We start from the raw sequence: 20827 nt of genomic DNA, 5'->3' as shown, positions 1-20827 counted from the left end.
TGAAAATAATGATTAATGTCTCAAAATAATGACTTAGATTCTAAAAATGCGGACTTTGCATCTCAAAAATAATGGCATAGCATCTCAAAAATGTTGACTTAGGATTTTAAAATAATGACTTGAGACAAACAACCATTCACACAATTTAGAGTCACCAATTAACCTGCATGTCTTTGGACTGTGGGGGAAGCAGGAGTACCCAGAGAGACCCCACGCAGGCACAGGGAGAGCATGCAGCTGAACAGGGGCTCAAACCTAGAACCTTCCTACTGTGAGGCAGCAGTACAAACCACTGCAACATCATGCCGCCCGAAATAATGACACAGCATCTAAACATAATGACATAGTATTTGAAAATAATGTGGCCAATAGTGGTAACAGTCAAATACAGGGTCTAGTTAAAGCAGAAGGTCAAGAGCCAAGATTCACTCAGTAAAGTCTTGTTTTAATGAAGTGTAATACAAACATACATTTCCACTGTACAGTACAATAAGTTACCCATAAGGAGTATCATGACATAATAAACATTAATAAACATATCAGTTCCACCGTTCTTAAACTTTACATCTGAAGCATTGAAATGATGCTGCAAACGTGAAGACTTTTAACTCTACATCTCATACAGTACATAATATATATTATACACGCTGAAGTTATCAGCTCTTTGAATCAGCAGCTGATGTCTGTATGATAGTTATCTGGACGGTCGGCGTAGGACTGATGGACAGGCATGAAGGGAGGACGTCTTTATTGCTGGGTGATAGTTTATACACAGAGATATGACATGCTACGCTGCTGCTTTCTGACTCCGCTCTATGGCCATCCTCTCCAGGCGCTCGGTGTAGAAGCCATTGAAATCCAGCCTGTGAAGTTATAATAGCAGAGTTACCAAATTATCAACATATAAAGATTTATTTTTATCCAAGTAGAGTATCCGAGTAGACTCTGTAGTTGTCACAAGCTACTTGATCCAAATGCTAAGGGTCCTGATTCAAAACTACTAAGCAGATCAGACGCCAGCTGCACTTTAACTAGACAACATGTAAGTTTAATATTCTCTGTTATCAAGTCACTCACGGAGTAATTGTTAATTGGCGACAACTGATATGATCTGCTGCCTCCATTTAACCAGTGAGAGCCATGGTTAGCTACAGCTAAAAAAAATGAATGTTTACTACAGTACTCTTGGCTGATGATAATCAGCGTCAGAATGCAGTGAATTGGTGCTTAATATAATTTCATCCTCATACAGTATACGGTGAAGTGCTCACAGTGTAGGCAGCAAGACTGATTGAAAGCAGACCTGCAGCTCTGCAGCAAACATAGCAGAGTACAGTAAAGAAAGAATCTGCTTTAGATACAGATCCATCTGCTCAGGTCATCTTTAGTTGCAGCAACATTAAGTGACGTATTTGTGTTAAAAAAAAAAAAACCTGTCTTGGGTCTGACCTGTAGATGATGCTGATCATGCTGTGTTCGCAGTCATTGGTGCTGTAGATGCTCAGCTTGTCGAGCAGGTCCAGCAGCAGCATGCTGAAGTTACTGTCAAACTTGCTGATGGTGGCTTCAAAGCCTGCGTCTGACTGAAGGGCATCCACATGCTCAGCTAAAAACTGAAACATGATGTACAATACATGACATTTTAAGCCCCAAAAACCTGATGTTAAATATTTCTGGTTCATGGTTTCAGCCTATTTGATGGCTGTGGGTCATGGTGATGGATTTGTAAATACCTTTGTGGTCAGCCTCTTCTTCTCTGCCTCATCAGCATGTTCGCTCTGAGTGGGAGGCCCGGCCATAGTCCCTTGCTCCAGAGAGAGACGCTCTAGCCTCATGCTCTGAGTGAACCGCTACAACAGTCAAGGAAAAAAAAAGTCTTAGTACAATTGTCTGTTTTGTTCTTGTTTCAGAGATCATTCTGCCTTAAGCATCATGTAAACCGGACCTGCATGCAGTTTGTGAACATGACGCAGACAGACATGAGTTTGGAGAAGATCCTGAGGAGCTCAGGGTTGGTCAGCATGCAGTCCTTCAGGCAGTTGTCCAGGAAGCTGGTGTGATGGCAAAGCACATCGTCGATGTTTGACGCCTGGAGAAGAAGAACAAAAGGGAGGAAGGTCAACACAAAAAACACAAGGTCACCTTTTCTCAGAAACCTGCGTGTGTCTTTTTAACAAACTGTGCAATACAACAGTCAGGTGGCTGTACTTATATGATCACACTCACTGTTTTCAGGTTGGTCTCCATGATGTGCCAGGTGGGCTCCATCACCTCAAACATCATGTAGTACTGGATGTTCTGCACAAAGTTGAGCATGCGCTGTCGAAGGGCAAACGCAGCAGCGAACCTGCGAACAGGCAGTTTGATCAGAGTGTGGATGTTTTGCTCTTTGAGATTTAAGGTAAATTCGCATTAAATTAAATCAGCTCACCATTTGGCAGAATGTAAGGAATACTGCCTGAAGTCTTTGTTGCTAATCCACACGTTGCAGAGCAGCCTCTCGACATGTTTACAGTAAAACATGTGTCTGAATAACATCTGGTACCTCGTCAGTGCTTTCCTAGAAAATGTATAGAAATGTATAGAAATTCATGAAAAGAACAAACTGAATATTAAGATGGACGACATGTTTCCACTTCCTCCCGCTATACAAAAATGAAGCCAGATACAAGTGCTGCCATCTTGGATCTATGACATAATTTGGAGCCAGAGTCTGTGCAGTAGTGATCAGGGAGTGGAGCTGCTGTATATAATTCCTGCTCATACACCCGTCAGGCCAATCGTGAGTCAATCACAGCTGTCAATCTTGATGTCACACCCCATTTTTATAGCATCAAATAAATCAAAAACAAAGTTATCAGTAAAATGAACACTTAAACGTACATCAGCATGATTAGAAATACCTAAAAAGATACGAAAGCATCTTTGGGAAAAAATGATTTGACGTGTACTGTTATATTTTGGTTTGGCCCATGTCCCATCTGCTAAAATGAAAGGAGCGGGGCTTTGTAATAAGCCAAAAACAATTACTAAATATAATCTGATTGTATTTGTATCAGTTTCAGTGTAGCTATACAAAAGATCACTACCATCATAACACTTGTGTAACTGTAAGATGTGTTTTACAATGTTACTGTACCATAACAGAGCATAACAATTTTATTATGGCCCAGAAAAGGCATATTTGCTGCACACTGACGCAACATTTTTCAATTACATAGCATATTCAAGAAGCTCTAAGAGGGGAATTAAAATATTCCTTTTATGTCTTTTCATATTTATTTTGCTTTAAATTGGTCGAATATTGAGTTATCCTCCAAAAAAAGACCCGTCTCTCCTTCATTTTGTGCAGCGAGTTGTCTCTAAAATGGCCAACTGAACAAATCTTGTCTCTGGGAAATCATAACTCTGCTTGCAATTTGTCATAAATTATAATATTTCTGCTTTATGAAGGCAGGACATAACATGTGCTACATTAATGTTAAAGTAGTGTAGCAGATAAAATCTACTGGCAGCTCCGGACCTGTTGATGATGAGCGAGAGCGGCCACTTGACAATGTAGTCAAATGAGAAGGCCTCCAGCCCGCTGAGGGCCACGTCTGTTGGGTCTGCATTGATGATTGCCTTCTCTTGTTTGGTCTCAATGGCCAACACCCGCAGCAGCTGAGTGATAACATCATGTGGCATTAAGTCAATCTGTGGGAAGAGAAGAGGAAGTTCCAACATTACAGTGTAAAGCACCCTGACTAATAAAGAGCATGAGATAAGTCTGTGCGTAAAGGAAGACTACTGGACTTCACAATAATGGACTAACTGAATTAGTATGTTATAATGAAGGAATGGATGAACTCCTAATAGTTGTAGTTGCCATTGGGAATTTTGTCCCAAGCAGGGCAAAGTACATGAAACTCATTTATAATTCTTTCATCCAGAGCAAACACAAGGTGAAGAATCACCTAAATTAGTGGCTCCCAACCTTTTTGACTTGTGACCATTTAAAACAAAGCAATTTTGACATAACAACATCAACCTGTACTCAACAAGAGCTGTCTCCAGCGGTGAAAAGCAACATCAGTGTTAATCTTTGTTTTGTTTCTATTTCTTGATTCACTTTTTCTCTACTGATGTGACCATGCTAACCAGCTACCCCCGTCCTCTTTATCTTGTAAAACCACTAGTGAGTCACTGTCTCCAGTCTGTCCTCAGTCCAGCGTGACAGGATGAAGAAGTAGCACTGCTCAGAGAAACGCAACAATGGCTGAAGCTTGATAAGTAGCTGTAATGCTAATGTGCTATGTAGCAAAAGCAAAAGCTTACATATGGGAACTTTAACGGGAGGACATCAGCATATTACATTTGGTTAAAACATCTTTCAGCAACACAGATTCATATTTATGATCCTGTCTGTCTAACTGCAGACACACAGCTACAGTGTAACCTAAATTCCACCCACCTTAAGGTCATCTTTGAAAGGATCTGTGTTGGCTGTGCTCATCCTCAGAGCCAGCTCCAGGAGGGCTTCCAGTCTGGGAGGAACGATGTCGTCCACCGGCTTCTTCAGCTCCTCCTCCGTCAGGTCCATGAAGTGCACAAAGAAATCACCTTTGTCCATCAAAAAGTAGTGCTTGATGGATCTAGTTTAACACAGACACACACAGTTTTAGAGTCAGTGTAGTGAAACAGGACATCAGTAAATCACTACATACAAAGATTGTAGCATTAAAAATGTACCTCAGGCGTGAAACCAGCTCCTTCTCCTCCATGAGGAAATCCAGCAGGACCTTGCTAGCATAGTTGTAAGCTTTCTCTATCTGCTCCACATAGGCTCTCTCCTTCAGGGTGTACAGGACCTCCTTCGCATCAGGACACGTCACGTCACGGCCGCACTCCCGCACCACGTTGAGGTATTTTCCTAAAATATACAGAATATCAGACAATGGATATAGAAGACCTTTAAATGCTGTGTATGCGGTTTGTCCTTCAGTTTACCTGTGCTTAATATTTTGTCTGCCATTTTCTGTAGGAAGGAGGGAATGCGATGCTGCACAATGGTGTATCTCTGATCCCAGTACTTGTCGTTGTAGTCCTCCTGAATCTTCTCCTTCTGCAGCTCGTGCTCCTCCACCATAAACTCACTGTGAGTACGAAAAAGATGGCACATACAGTTGTCTAAGTGTGCTTTATTATTTAAGCATTATTTTAAGCATTAGTCCATATTATTAGTCTATTAGCATTAGTCTATATTCTGAGAGCAGCTGAATACCTGTATGGATCCTTGATGATGCCCCTGTAGATCCACTTCTCCAGTATTTCAAAGTAAGGGACGCTCGCTGCTTTAGTGAGGTAGAGACACAGCTCCTGAGCCTGGCTGTCACCAGTGTAGTTGAAGGTTCGGTCATGGAGGAGACTCAGTGTTGACCCACCCATACACTCTCCTTTGTCCACTGACGACGCTGTGGAAATAGAGGAAAAAGGTTATTTCACTGGATTGAAGCATCAGCTATCTAAAGACGTTTCCTGCATCTGTTTTTTTAAACATTGAGCATTGAACATTAAACACATTCGTTTTATTTTGTTAATTTAAAAATGTACACCAGCTGCAGCAACTATCAACGTCTGAGCACAATTTGACCGTGCTATATCTATCTCTAACCTGGATCAGATCGCCCTCTGGTGGTTAAAATATGCAGCTGCACCAAAATGGACTAAATGCATGTTTTCCAAACTTATCAGACAACAGGCATTTATGTATCAGTTCAAGCTTGTCAGACATCTTTGAGTAATTTATCTATTGTATCTTCAAAAATAATTTGAAAAATGATTATTTAAAAAAAGTGTCTCCTGCATTGAACTCGAGATGAAGGCAAGCATCAAAAAGAGAGAGAAGTGTTTAGTTGACAAATGAAAAGCTTAATCTGCTGATATTTTTTTTTTTAATGTGTTTAGATTTTGAGCAAAAAAAGGCACTACAGTATTTCTTCCTTTCCAGTTAAAAGTTAGGTATATATCTGCTAAAAGAATATTTTCTTGCAGTGGGATGTATGGATGTATTTACCTCCTGACAAAACACAAGGCTGAGAGCAAAAGTAACTTTATTGTTGGCTTGAGTGGAGGAGTTAGCTCCAAAAGAAGAGCTAATCCAATAGTGGATAATGACCTGTAGATTTAAACATTATACCAAGCATCAGTACAGAGAGTATTCCATCATACTGGCTGAACTCTGATGGTCACTCATTCACACCCTAAACCATCATCTTTTACTTTGCTTTTTACAGCCACAGTAAACGTCTCAAACTAGATGCAACACTCCCCATTAAAAAAAAAGTTTGAAATGAGCATAGGTAACGAAAAAGGAAGCATTCACACTGAATTCACACCAGCGCTCATGTTCAGACTCCTACCGATAGACGCCAGTATCTCCATGGTCCTCATGGTGGGCTGGATGTAGAACCAGAGCTTCTGCAGGGACAGCAGGCCCTGCCGCTGAAGGTGCTCCAGCTGAGTCACCAGGATCAGGTACTCCTTCATCAGGGTCCTCATCGCTGCCGTCAGGGCGTGGTTCACCTGGCCGTACTCAAAGGATGACTTCTCCTCGATGAAACTGGACGACAAATACACCAAAGACACCATTTGATACCTCTTCCTCCTCCTGATAATCAGATATTTGAAGGATTTTGAGCATTTTTAGACTCACCGTGTTATCGTGGAGTAATACGATGCAACTGGCAATATTCTGTTCACCAACTCTTTGATAGACATGTCCAGTGTCGAATCGATGATGAAGGAGCGGTTCTGCCTCCCCAGAACAGGCTGTGCTGTGATGTCTCGCCCATCAACTCCAATCAGGACAAACAGCAGATCCTCCACCAGAGCTTGTTCCTGAGTAGCCACTGGCATTGTACCTGACAATAGATAACACCAGCGTTAACATCACCAACAGCAAAGGTGGACTGCATATGGCAGAGACTTGATATGGTGTACCAATAGCCACAGGTGGATCTCCTGCGGGGGTGGGGCTGGTGATGAAATCTCCAAGGAGAGCAGGACGGTCGTACACCCAGTTAGGAAACACTGGGTTGGGTTGGGTGGGGTTCTTCTTGTTGTGTTTGTCCCTCAGCATCTTCCGTGTGACTTCAGCAGGCTGCAGGCAAAATCACAGAGAGAGACCAATGAACTACAAGCAGAGTGATGCCAGCACAGGCTGAAACTCAACTTAAATCTTTTATTCAAAAGTAGATTCACTCATGAAACTTATGTCACCCATAGCATTACAGCTCCCCCAAACGTCACAGAGCTCTATGAAGACTTTAAGCTCATTGTTTATCTGTCTGGACCTCAATGTTACTGTTCTCATGGGCCAACCGAACCTTCAGATGACCTGGACCTGAGTACGAAATGCTTACCAGAGGAGCGTTGGAGCTGGCCGTCACGTTGCCGAGCTTCTTTCGCAGCTCGTCCAGTTCCTGCATTGACATCTTGGTGCTGGTCTGAGGCAGAGTGTAGCTGGTAGTTGTGGTCGCCGTTGTGTTTGCTGATGACTCCGACCTCTCTTTGGCATTCTGCTGCAGAAACTGGAGCGTCTACGAAAACATCACAACACAGACCTTGGTTTCTTGGTATCTGCTCAATAAACTGTGTAAAACTCGTCTGTTTAAACAGTACTCCCATTATTCAGAAATGAAAGTCTACTTATGAAAACACATAAATCATTCTTTAGGTTATAGTAAATTCAAATTTGTGAAACCAAAGGGTGAAATATCAATTTGATTACCAAGTAATAACAAACAAAACCATGTAATTATCAGCCTGTAAACAATTTCTTACCTCTTTATCCTCACAGAGTTTGGAGAGCAGATAGACCAAAGGGTCAAGGTTGCGAACATTTTTGGATTTGAGCTCCTCGTACTTCCTCAAGAAGTCCTCGGGGGTTTTGGAGAACTCTGCTAATTTGACCTGAAAATGACAGAACAGCCAGCATGAAGAGAATATCCACGGTAAGAAACACATTTGTTTCCACAGGAGGTGTGACAAATCATTTTCACAGTAGTACACAACTGTCAAACCTGATTTAAAGTCTGTCACTGTTCTGCTTCTTTTAAATTCTTATATTCAAATGACAGACCATCACTTGCCTTCTCTTCCAGGCTTTTGAGACAAACCCAAAAACATAAAAATAAAACAGTAATGCTATGTTTCTCATCATCTGTCCACCAGGATATTTCAGGTTTGGTTTGGTCAAATGGTAAATTAAGTCTGTTAAATCATCAAAATGTATACACTGCAAAAGACAATTAGGCTCACTCCCCACTTCAACCAAATCACAATCAATCAGTTTTCTCCTTGAATATTTTTTTGAATATCAACCAACCACAATGGCCAGAGGAAGACTATCAGCTCTAAACTGTGTAACTAAAGATCTTAAAGTAATTTCAAAGCCAATATGCCACAATACAGATAGTTCCAGCTTACTAAATGTGAGAAGCTGCTGTTTATTTAGTCTTACATTATCACGAATGCCATGCCATGATGAATAATTTGTTTTCTGATGTTTTAGAGACCAAACAAGTACTTAATCGACTGCACTGCAGTCCTATATGTGGCATATGCACATCTGGTGTAAACCAGTGAGGAAGGAAGGAACTGTTGGAATTTCAAGACATTATCCTTTCAGTGCCTGGAAATTTGTATTAAAGCTTTGATAAGTGTGTATTTCCCACCTTGGCGCTGTGAGCAGAGACTGTAGTGGTGACATAGGGAGTCCTGTGTTTCTGCAGTAAGTCTATGTAGCCCTCTGCTCCATCACCTCCTCGGACATGGAGCAGACTGAGCAGCTCGTTCACATCGTGGTGGATCCTGAACTCACTCATGGCTCAGGCAGCTGAAATGACAACACATTTTATCACAGGGTTTCTGCTGGAGCTGCAACGATTAATCGACAGATCGATCAACAGAAAATTAAGTTCACAGCTACATACTGACAAGCATCAGTCATAGCTTTGCTGAAAACATACGGTTATTGTCGATTTTAAAGGCTGCATGCACCATCTCAGCGGCTCATAGTGATGGAGTTAACGTTATCTCATGCTACCAGGCTAACTAGCTAAACAGCCAGATACTTTAAAATGAACTAGCCTGCAGGATGCTAATTGAGAGCTAGCTTACTCTGAATGACGCCTATCATTCGTTAAACAGTTAATATAAAATAAGTCGATGATCAAAACCTTTATTACAGGTCAAACCCAGCTCTTATCACTGTACCTGTCAGTCGTCTCCAACACAAAACCACAGTAAACAGTAGCAGCAGCAACAACGCGCCCACCGCTGGTCAAATCTTTCTTCTTCTGTTGCTGTAATCTGCGCAGTGACCGCGCAATACCGCCCCCACAGGTTTAATATGACGCTACAACTTCGCTACTCAGCACTACACTCATCTCTTATACAACTGTCATATTACTGCAAATATTTCAATACCATTCTCAACAGCATATGTTCAGTGAATGACTGTCCCATCACCCTTTAGTCAACAACAGAACAACCTAAACTCAGTAGTTGAGTTAATTTTTTAAAAATACAATTCGAATGAATGTAAGCAAACACACATTTGAATAGAGAATTATTCGAATTCTTTTTTCTGATTTTACTTTATTTTATTCATTTATTTTTGTCTCACCCAACCCGTCTATGTGGTATAGTATGCATTAGTACCAGGTTGAGGAAAATCCTCAGCCTGGCAACACAAAAGTTACTCTTATCAATGGTTTAAGACTGATATATGACTGAATTGAACTGAAAACTTGTCTGAATAATAATAATAATAATAATTGTTGTTGTAATGGGTATCATCATCATTCTAAAATGTTTCAGATAAATAAAAGAATGTAAACAGTACGTTTACTTTTATTTTGAAAAACCATGACATAACGGAAGTAAACAATAATCACGTTACAACCCGGAAGGATTGCCTTTCTGTGATTAACGTTTGAATAGACAAGAATGACCAATTTATCCTGTGAAGAAACCATTAAATGCGATGCTGCAAACATCGTTCAGCCTCTGAAAGTCGTATTTGTGTCTTAATCTTCGGCGCTGGTGGCAGAGGCGGTCGAGTGTGAGCAGCAACGCCCTGATGCCAGCCTCCCCGTCGGAGAAAAATAAGCTCGCTGTGTTTACAAATCGGTGGAGAGGGGCTGTTTCCCCGCAGTGTGTCGTTAGCTAATCGTGCGGCCGTGAGTGTTTTTTCCAGGCGAAGAAAAAACATGGCTGAACTGCATGTCGTGGAACCGAGCGGTACTGGCACCATTGAGCAGCCCGAGCACCGTGATGTCCGCGGCTCCGTGCGCCTGGCGTCGCCCACTCTCATGGTTCCTCCGCGGAGCAGCCAGCTCAGCCCCGGCGGGGTGTCGAGCGGCGGTGGCGGCGGTAGCGGAGGAGGAGGTGGAGGAGGACGGTCGGTGTTCGGGTTCCCGGTGAAGAGCAATCCCAGCTCCCCGTCCGAACCGGTGGATAAGCCGGGCTCACGCTGGGTCCGGCTCAACGTCGGTGGGACCTACTTCATCACGACCAAACAGACGCTGTGCAGGGACCCCAAATCCTTCCTGTTCCGACTGTGTCAGGAGGACCCCGACCTGGACTCTGACAAAGTGAGTACATGCGCTCATAAAAGTCACAGTAATGTTCGTGTTTGTAGTTTTAGTCATTATTTAAACTCATAAAAGCAAGAGAAAAAGATACATATTAAGTGTATGTGTGGATTTTAACATGAGAGAAACCAGGTAATACTCAGAACAGCAATGAGTGAATGAATAAGTCATTTCTGCAGCATAAATGTCAAAAGTCCACTGGTATTAGCTTAAATGTGAATATTTGCTATTTTCTCAGTTTACAATGACAGTAAATGACAGTAAACGCCACATCTTTTTACTGTTGGTTAGAACATGATTTTTTAATTGGAGCTCCAGGGAATTATGACATTTTTCCACTAAACAATCAGTTGATTATTTAAGAAATAACTGCCAGATACAGTGATAATGAAAATATTGAAGGCTATAATGGGATAAAATTACACTTGCCTAAGGTTTTTGGTGTGAAATAATAAAATACAAATTATCAACAAAAGGGCTCAATATAAACTAAAACAACTCAGGTCTTAACACTAGATTTGACACAGAGTCTCGCTACAAGATGGATCATCCATCATGGTTGATATTCTCATTTAGTGATGCAAACTCATGACAAATTCCTAATAAATAAAATTATATAGGCCTTTATGATATGTAGTAAATCTCTGGTGTTTTTTTGGAGTGGCCCCTTGGGGTCTGGGGCTCCTGGGCAGCAGCCCGCTTTTCCCGGTTCGTAATCGAGCCTTGAATCTTAAAGGTGAGTTTCACTTGTTTTCTCCAGGATAATTGGTGGCTTGCTTAAAATATGTATTAAAGATTATGTTTTCAGCCTTTGACCAACAGTCAGTTTACTGTCATTCAAGACAAAGAAAAGCAGCAAAGTCTCACACTATGATCAGTCAATTATCAAAATAGTTTCTCTTCATCACCTGATCAGTTAATTGCCAGATAGTTCCAACTGTAACTACCATCCCAGCTGTTTCCTACTCTGCTTTAAAACTGTGCTGGGCCATCTCACCTTGAACTAACACAGACAAACCTCTGCTAATATCATGAAATATTAATACATTTTAATAACATGAAATATTAACCTTCAGGGAAGAAGAGCAGAGGTGTTACTTCACACCATAAAGACCATATATTTAATGAGTTTGGCTGTTGTTCAGGTCGTCATCAACTGACTGAATGTGCCAGAATCTTGGTTGATAACCACCTCTGCTTAACAGTTTTGATGGGGAAACCTTGCACTCTTTAATTTTCATAAGTGTCTGTGGCCCTCACTGGAGCCCTCATATCAGTATTTGAGAGATTATAAACAATATTTCTGCTGATATTACTTCAGTTTGGATTATTGAAGAATTTAGAATTACGATCAAGATTTTTATTTTTTAGGACGACACACATTAACCAGTGTTTCTGTAACCGTGCCAGTGTTAGTCAGCTACTGGATTTTCAGCTGCAGTTCTTTGGTGATATGAAACCAATGAAGTGATGGTTAAAAATTACAGACAGAATACAACAAGACGCCATAACGAAGGCAACATGAAACAACAAAACACAGTTAAAAAATACTGATTATGACCATGACACATGCAGAGCAGCAATAAGCAAGAAGACATGAATAAAATACAACAGTTATTCTGTTGATGTTAACACAACTACAGAAGATCACACCTACATTTCTAATAAAGTTTGCTAGTGGTGCTGGTGAATACACAGTGCAAAGTGCACAGTGCAAAGCTGACCATCTCACAAAGGAAATGGCAGAAGTTAGCAGCAGTACATTTTGTAAATTAACACATGTCTGACACATGTCTGACTTTTCAGTAGCCAGGCTTTGAGAGTTTGTATGAAGGTATTGAAAGTGGCACAGTTTCTTATTTCAGGTGGTAGGGAATACACTGAGCGCGACACTTACAGTTGCAGAGTTGATTTCTCCACCAAATTAACTCAAACATATCTTTGCCACTTCTGTCCTGAAATCACTTGTTACTTTAGAGTGATGTATAAATGTGTCACTCAGGCTCTAGAGTTTGGATTTTGGTGGTAATGAAGTCACGCTTCTCCATTATAGAATTTTTTGTCTTGACATTATTACGCTCCACAATTTTCCAGTTTGTAAAAGTGGTATAACCGTTTCTCACACATGCTGATTCTACAGGATGAAACAGGAGCCTACCTGATCGACAGGGACCCCACATACTTTGGCCCCATCCTGAACTACCTGCGGCATGGGAAACTGATCATGGATAAAAACCTGGCTGAGGAAGGTAAGGAAGGTCTTGATCCCTGTTGCTCGATCCTGCCTCATCCACTGCAAACATCATGCAGAGACCAAAACAGTGGAGTCTGATGATCCATCTGTTCTGTGTTTCAGGGGTTCTGGAGGAAGCTGAGTTCTACAACATTGCGTCGCTGGTGAGGCTGGTGAAAGAGAGGATACGGGACAACGAGAACCGGACATCTCAGGTACAGAAAACAGACCAAAACAAAACAAACAGCTCGGGTGACTGTGAGCCAGACGTTCCTCTAGAACACACACACTCAAAATAGCTTTTTATTTGTTCAAGCAAAAAAAAAAAATTGTGTTTGTGTACAGATTATTGATGTTGGTCTAGTAACAATCTGTGTGTCTGTTTGTGTGTGTGTGTGTTTGCTGTGTCCCTCAGGGCCCTGTGAAGCATGTGTATCGAGTACTACAGTGCCAAGAGGAGGAACTCACACAGATGGTCTCAACCATGTCGGACGGTTGGAAGTTCGAGCAGGTGCAGAAAATGCAGCTTTTATGTTTCTGTTGTCATGTTTTATTTTAGGCTGTTGTTTTAAGCTCCAGTTTGGAGACAGGCCTAAAGCTTTCATCAAGAAGGGATCATTCTCAGACATTTATTACCAAAATAGAGCGACTGGGAGTGTAAGAAATCATTTCTTTTATTAACTGAAACCTGTCCTTAGCACTTAATATCAAAAACTCTCAAGCATTAATGCTCAGCACTGAACGTCTTCTTAGATTTATTATTTTCATTATGGATTAATAATTGCGTATTTCAGAAAATCGCCACCACAAGAACAATATGAGATGTTACATTGACTCTGGAGAAAGTCCTTAATTGTGTTAATAGTCACTAATGACATTAATTTTATTACCACAGTCTCAGAGACGTGATCATCACTGACAAAGAAAAAACTGAAAATACGAACATTTCTGAATCAGAACAGAGGCTGGTGCCTCTGTTTTTAAAAATCCAAATAGTCCATTTTTTTATTGCTTTTTTTTTTTGTCTATTGACTAATGGATTTGTTTGCTTATTGTTTCAGCTGTATGTAGATTCATAATCCTGAAGTTCTTGATTTAAATCCTAATTTTGCAGATTTTTAGACTATTTAATTTTGGTTAAATTCCTGTATTGATTATGTTCTTAAATGCAGGAAAGGAAAATATTTATAATCTTCAAAGAAAGGTGTTTGAAAAAAATTTGGTATCTGTCAGACAATACCTAGCACTAATTAGTTCATATCATTTAAATGAGTTATGGTTTTGTATGTATTTTCTGTTCCATGTGGTCTCCAGCTGTTATTTATTCCTTAAAAACAGAAAAAGTAGCTGTATTATTCTGAATCTAGATCTCCTCTTGCTCAAAGTAATAACTTTGCAATTCCTTTTGCCTCTTTTCTATTCACATCCTCAGCTTATAAGTATCGGCTCCTCATACAACTACGGCAACGAGGACCAAGCAGAGTTTCTATGTGTAGTTTCCCGGGAACTCAACAACTCCACCAACGGCATCGTCATCGAGCCCACCGAGAAGGCCAAGGTGAGTGAGCTGCAGAGCGGGAGCCTGTCGGTATATTTTTCTTGTTACACACTGTAGTTTATTTTGACTTGCATACACGGTCCTGGGGGTCAGAACACCTACACCTTTGTTATGACCTTAACCAAACTGGGAGAACAGACCGTGTGTGAGATGTTTAAAGGATTCCTGCGTTGACGTTGCTCTTTCTACTGATTTATTTCATCTTCTGTTCTCACAGATCCTTCAAGAGCGAGGCTCACGGATGTGAAGAGACCCAGCTCCTGAGCTAAATAACACTTAATCAACAAAAACAAAACAACAACATGAACATCTTCTCCATGAGTTTACCCCCCCCCCACCCTCCAACTTTCAACCATCACTACCACCTTCATCATCGTCATCACCCACTCCTCCCTCCCTCCTCCTCTGGTGTGCCTTTCCACAGCGGCGGGGGCTGCCTGACGCCCCCCACCCCCACCCCCACACCTCCTCCAGTGCTGCAACACGACCCTGACTTGTCTTCTCATTTCTCCTCCTCCATCACGTGCCGTGGAGTTTAAAAGAGACGACAAGTGAGAGGTTTTCCTCACAGCAGCTCTTTGATGGTCAGTGTGATGGCGGCGCAGGCTACGGTGCTGATTGTAGCCTCCTGCTGTTGTCAGTGGATGGACGCCCCAGCGCAGAGCTACCGCACATCATCATCTTCATCAACATTTTTATCATTATCATCATCCACGCCGTTAACAGACAGGATACTTGCTCACTCTTATACGTTTGGCTCTGTCGACTTAACAGAAATCTCCTCAGGACTCTCAAAGGACATAAAGGAATGAACACAACTCCACAGACTGAGCCTCTCTCTCTCTTTACCCGAATCTGTCAGTGGAGCCGAGCTTCGACGCCCGCCTCGTCTCCTTCTCCCAGACTCCTCGGCCGACGTCCGAGGCATGTCATGGCTCAACAAAACCGAGCTGGGAGGTCTAGGGGGAGAGGATTAAAACGCAGAAGCAGTTGAAGGCAGCGCGACGTAGTGTCTGATCGCTCTGTTTGAGCAGATCTTCATCTTACAGACGCCCTGTCTTGGTTGGAAAACCGCTGCATCCTGCTCTCTCTGTTTCCTGTTTTTCGGGCTCGATTTGATCTGTTCCCCCGCAGGGAGAAAATTTGGGATATTTTAGCGTAAAACAAAACATATGACTCAAAAAAAAAAAAGACTTCACCTGTGTACAATTTGTCAAGGCATGTGAGGAATCTATATAAATCTATATAGGCTACATGATGAAATTATATGAAAAATTGAATGCAAATGGTGTAATTATTGATTTCTGTATCATAGTTGTCATATATTTACATATTCTGGTGGGTGAGTCTATTTAAATAATGGAGAAAATATCAGTTTTCCTGAAGGTTTCCCACCCACTGACATGGGTGTGAGTTTGTGTATGCAGTGCCTCTCTGCTTTCTGTCCATGACTGAAATATCAAGTTTTTCAGCTGCACGTTTTCTGTAGTGTTCCTCAAAAAAAAAACAACAACTAACTAAGTTTTCTCTTAAATATCCTAATCTCTTGCATATCTTAAAATTGTAATTAGGGATACGGAAAACTACTGTCGTTGCCATTTGTCCAGACAAGTGTGGCGTGGCGGGGGATTGGACCGTGGCCAGTCTGTATGCTGCCTCAAAACCCTGAAACACCCTTCTCTCCCTGGCCTTGTGCTACTCTTCATGCCAATACTCACTCACGTTGCAGCTGCCTCTGTTGCCACTCCACAACTTTTAACACCCAACTGACTGACTGTGTTGTCTTAACATTCTGCAGCACCTGTAGCAACTGTGGCACAAAGCTGAATTGTACTCCTCACGCTTAAAAGCCCTAAGATACCTGAGCCTACATTATCACTGAAATTTACATACTGTCAGTGAACCTGCCAGATGGGAAGTGTCTTCAGAGGGGAGCCTTTATTTCAGATGTTATGTGACATTTTTTCCCATGCCAGCAGATGGGTACTAACTTGGCTAGAAGTATATTTCTCTTGAAATATACTTGATATTAAGTTGCTGTGTGACAGTGCTGTTGTTCAGACTTGTAACAACATTGGAGTAACATGCAAACACATTACATACAAGCTAAGCTTGTTTCTAGCCCCTTAAATCACTTTAGATCATTTGTAATTTTAAGATTTTGGGGGTTTTAGATGATTGGTCGGACAAAATACGACAACTGAAGACGTCTCCTTGGACTCTGGGAACTCAAATTTGGCATTTTTCATAATTTTCTTGCATTTTAAAATCAAAACAAAACAATGGATCAGTTGATCAAGAAAATAATCAGATCAGTCAGTGATCAAAATAATCAGATTTTGCAGCCTTTAGCAGTCACCAAACTATAGGCCTGCAATTTAAGTTTCTTTTTCAATTGATTAATGAATTGTGTAGTCTGTAGGATGTCAGAAAATAGTTTAAAATGCCCATTACAGTCTCTCAGAGCCCAAGGTGATGTCTTCCTACAAAGAGTCTAAAACCCCAAAATATTCCATTTACAATGATGTACAGCAGAGAAAAGCAGCAAATACTCACTTTCAGAATTCTTCTGCTTCATAAATTACTAATAATTATTAATTAGTTATAATGTAAATATAATGTTGTTACTGATGCAAGTGCAGCCTTGTCATAGGAGCAACTTAATGCAAAGTTTGAGCCATATTTACACATATCAGGTAGAAAACAGAAACATTTTGTTTTTACCCACCGTGCAGACTGAACTCACATTTTAATCACTGCTCCTAAAAGCTAAGGGGCGTCCAATCTTTATGTGATCAATGCCCATCACTGGCATCAATCACTTTGATACACTACCCTTTGTAAAAAGAGCATTTTTGATGCAGTTATGTTATATCAAGCATGAACAAAAAGAATGCGTTTAATGGGAAAAAAATGTACCTTTGCTGTTGTCATGCTCCCTGACCGTGTTCAGTCAGGCCTCAGAGCTCAAACTTTGATGTGACTTCTTCTTTGTTGTTTTTATTTTTTTTCCTCTCAAGTGTGTGTTGTGCAGTTTTATTCTACTCCAGTCGGAGTCGTGAGCAGACCATGTGCTGCTGAAAACGCCCAAGCATCTCATTGAGGAGCACTTTCCTTCTCCCTTGTTGTTCTCTGGGCCTTTGCACCTTGGGTGTTGTTTCCCCTTTGTCTGTGTCCAGTGTTGTGCCTTTGACCTGTGTTGTGCACAGTTGTTCTCCCCCTCTTATCATAAGGTGCCTCTCATACCTTAAAAAAAAACAAGAGGCACCTACCTGAGGTAAAATGTCTAATGCGGTCATAAGCTTGGTTTCTGTTTTTAGTGTTTCAGTGAGAGGCAAGCCAAACAAATCCATTATCCCCTGCATTATTTTAAGTTTTATTCTACATAACTATGAACTGAAAATAATTAACAGCTGCTTTCTTTGTGCCATTGCATTGGGCTAAATCCACCCACAATCCTGTACGCTCCTGGAGATTCAAAATTGCATCTGTCTCTGCTGTAAACACCTGTTGTTGGTTTGCATTGTTTACAGCACTTCTAAACGGGAGGGAAGCAGGGTAGAGCAGTCAAAGCAGGTTTTCCTCCTCTGCTTTTATCTTAGTAAAACTCCAGCAGTGCACTTTTTACCAGAAATCGATTTGACTATAAACTCGCCATCATTTGGCTTCTTCTTTTCTTGAGTTGCATGCTGAAGCCATTTCCATTGACCCCTTTTTTAGATGTATGTAATCAACCTTTAAAGCACTTACTGTACCTGTCACCTTTGTGAACCCAGTTCAATCTTGACCTTGGTTGCATAGCTCAGTGGTTCCCAACCTGAGGGTGGGTTGCGACCCCTCGGAAGAGATCACAGTAAAGTTAATAAGATGTGAAATCATAGAAAAAACAGATTCGTCTGTGACAAGAATCTTTTCTAATAGCTGCTTTTTATCAGCGATGGCAGGGTCCATCTGTCCGTAAATTTTGGTTCAGACTGAAATATGTCAAAAGCTATTGCTATTAAATTTTGTACAGACATTCATGGTCTCCAGAGGATGAACCACCTGACTTCACCCCAATTTGTCATGTAGCGCCACCATTCTGACATTCCCATTACTCTCAACTGTATTTGTGTTTAGTGCTAATTAGCAGTGTCAGCGTGTGAAAACATTAAACTAAGATGGTTAACAGATTAAAAAATTACACCTATTAAACACAAGCATGTTAGCATTTCACTCAAAGCACCAGCGCAGCTAGTATGGCTGTAGACTCTTAGTGTTGTTAGTATTAATGTTGGTTGGTTCGTCACTTAAGTCCAGACAGAAATATTTCAGTGTATAGATTGATGTTGGTGAATCTCTGTATTTTGTTTTTAGTGCTAATTGCAAATGTTACCATGCTAACACTGCAAATCTCTCAACCTCTTACTGTTAGCACGGCTGTAGACTCTTAGTGTGTTATTATTTATGTTGGTTGATTCACCACTTAAGTCCAGACTAAAACATCTCAACACCTGCTCGATGGATTCATTCAATTTTATACAGATATCCATTATGCAGAGTGGGTTCATTTGAATGACAGCTGTGATTCTCCATGCTAGTGCTAAATTTTCTCAACCTGTCACTGCTAGCATTACTGCAGTCATACAGTGTTATTATTAATGTTAGTTGTTTGACCATTTTAGTTCAGACTGAAATATTTCAACATGTACAAACATTAAATTTTGTGCAGACATTCATGATCCCCAGTGGGTTAATCTTAATGACGCTGGTGATGCTCCATGCTAACACATTACCATTGCCAACACAACTCTCTTGACCTCTCACTGCTAGCATTGCTGCAGACTCATAGTCTTGTTTCTTGTGGATTACCAGATGGTTTTACTGCGTCTGGAAAAAATACTCAAGTGAAATAATACACTAAAAAAAGTATGTGTAACCTGTGGTGAAGTCTTCAATTTAAGGGATGACAACTCAAAAACGTTGGGAACCACTGACCTAACTGAACTTTGCAGTGTGATTATCGTTATATTTGACTCGAACAACCATTATTAAACAAAAAAAAAACAACTTTTGATCATGAGTACTTTCACCTGCACTAGCTAGTCTACAGGTAATGTGCAATGTTAACAAATCTGCAAAAAATATCTATCTCTGTTGTTTGGGCACGTGAAAACATGAGAGCATGCATTGTTCTAGAGATTATGATGTTGTGTACAGGATTTTGTCTGACCTCTGTGTTAGTGCAAAGTGTATGTGATGCATGGTGTGTGGGGGGGAGCAGAGGGAAGGCATGGCTCTGTGGTTTGTAGGTGTAGATTTCTTGTGTGGAACAGTTGGTCTACAACTAGACATATTCTCTACTCACGTTCTGTTTCCTTGTCGTTTTTTGTATCTTTTACATGTCAATTTTAACTTAACAGTACATAAAGAATAGCTAGCTTTGAACACAAATTAACCAATCAGATTGCAGACCCTGCCCCCCCACCCTAACCTTGGTTTATATAGCATTTACACGACCCCTGCAGGTCAACACGCAAAAGAAAGATTTTTTTTATTCATGGGTCATTTTGCCAGTTAATCTGTAAACACCTGCATGCGTTTGTGGACATGCACACTGTACACTCATTTAGACGTACTGAAAAATGTCACCTATTAACAGTTACTTTGTGTTCATTTATCAACAGTATTGATGTCATATGTGAATATTGTCAATGGAGACTGGAGAGAAATGTTTGGAAGCTGACAAAAACATTTTTGTCCGATTGTTTGTTTCACTTTTATTTATTTTGTATTTTTTGAATTTTGTCTACCAATGTCGTTTCTTTACATGTAACAATTTTAACAAAACCCAGTCTGGTTTTTAATCATAAAATGTGTCTGTGTTTTAAGATGTGACTCTCTGGCTGTTTGTCGGCTCTGTTCTTACTGTTGATTTAAACTTATGAGTGAAGTACTACAAACGTAAAGCCACAAACTCAGTTTAATGTCACAGTGCACACCATAGTAAACAATAAGATGTTACTTTCTTGATTATTTTAAAGGGTTTTTCCACCCAAATCCTGAAAAATGTGGTATCCAGCCTGGTTATTTTCAGGTTTTGATATATTCATCTCTCACTTTAAAACAACAGAGGTGAATGAAATGTTATTTATGCTGCTAAGACATGAAATAATAATGTGAAAAAATTCAACAGCAACTCACCTTTACTACAAACAAAATCTGATTTTTCAGTGATTCTGACTTAAGAAAAAAACAGATATGACTGTTTCACATATAAGTATAAAATACATATATACAAAGTATAAAAGTATATTAAATATAATATTTCATGTTTTCTCATGAAAATAGAAACTACACATGTGCTTTTTGCATGTATTAACATAAAGCAGGAGTTAAATAAATCCAAACAAATTA

The 20827-nt window shown here is 40.5% G+C and overlaps 2 protein-coding genes across 2 annotated transcripts; one reads left to right on the top strand and one right to left on the bottom strand.

Moving 5' to 3' along the window:
• Nucleotides 1-424: 424 nt before the first annotated feature.
• tubgcp2 (tubulin, gamma complex associated protein 2) lies at nucleotides 425-9388 on the bottom strand. The gene is made up of 18 exons (XM_018689408.2): nucleotides 9259-9388; nucleotides 8718-8878; nucleotides 7825-7953; nucleotides 7404-7580; nucleotides 6982-7141; nucleotides 6695-6902; nucleotides 6402-6601; nucleotides 5264-5453; nucleotides 4990-5135; nucleotides 4732-4912; nucleotides 4454-4634; nucleotides 3524-3696; nucleotides 2432-2560; nucleotides 2227-2347; nucleotides 1946-2089; nucleotides 1734-1850; nucleotides 1450-1613; nucleotides 425-863 (listed from the first exon to the last, which is right to left on the bottom strand). The coding sequence occupies exons 2-18, from the start codon at nucleotides 8865-8867 to the stop codon at nucleotides 788-790; spliced, it is 2646 nt and encodes an 881-aa protein (XP_018544924.1). The 5' UTR covers nucleotides 8868-8878; nucleotides 9259-9388; the 3' UTR covers nucleotides 425-787.
• Nucleotides 9389-9530: 142 nt separating this feature from the next.
• kctd2 (potassium channel tetramerization domain containing 2) lies at nucleotides 9531-20301 on the top strand. Its single transcript, XM_018689411.2, has 6 exons — nucleotides 9531-10640; nucleotides 12781-12889; nucleotides 12997-13088; nucleotides 13289-13384; nucleotides 14306-14431; nucleotides 14649-20301. Exons 1-6 carry the CDS (start codon nucleotides 10257-10259, stop codon nucleotides 14676-14678), a joined length of 837 nt encoding a protein of 278 aa, XP_018544927.1. The 5' UTR covers nucleotides 9531-10256; the 3' UTR covers nucleotides 14679-20301.
• Nucleotides 20302-20827: the final 526 nt, after the last annotated feature.

The sequence above is a fragment of the Lates calcarifer genome, linkage group LG23 (genome assembly GCF_001640805.2).
Source record: "Lates calcarifer isolate ASB-BC8 linkage group LG23, TLL_Latcal_v3, whole genome shotgun sequence".
NCBI lineage: Eukaryota > Metazoa > Chordata > Actinopteri > Centropomidae > Lates > Lates calcarifer.
The sequence above is the reverse complement of the archived record's forward strand: the minus strand, read 5'-3'. Positions and strand labels throughout refer to the sequence as shown.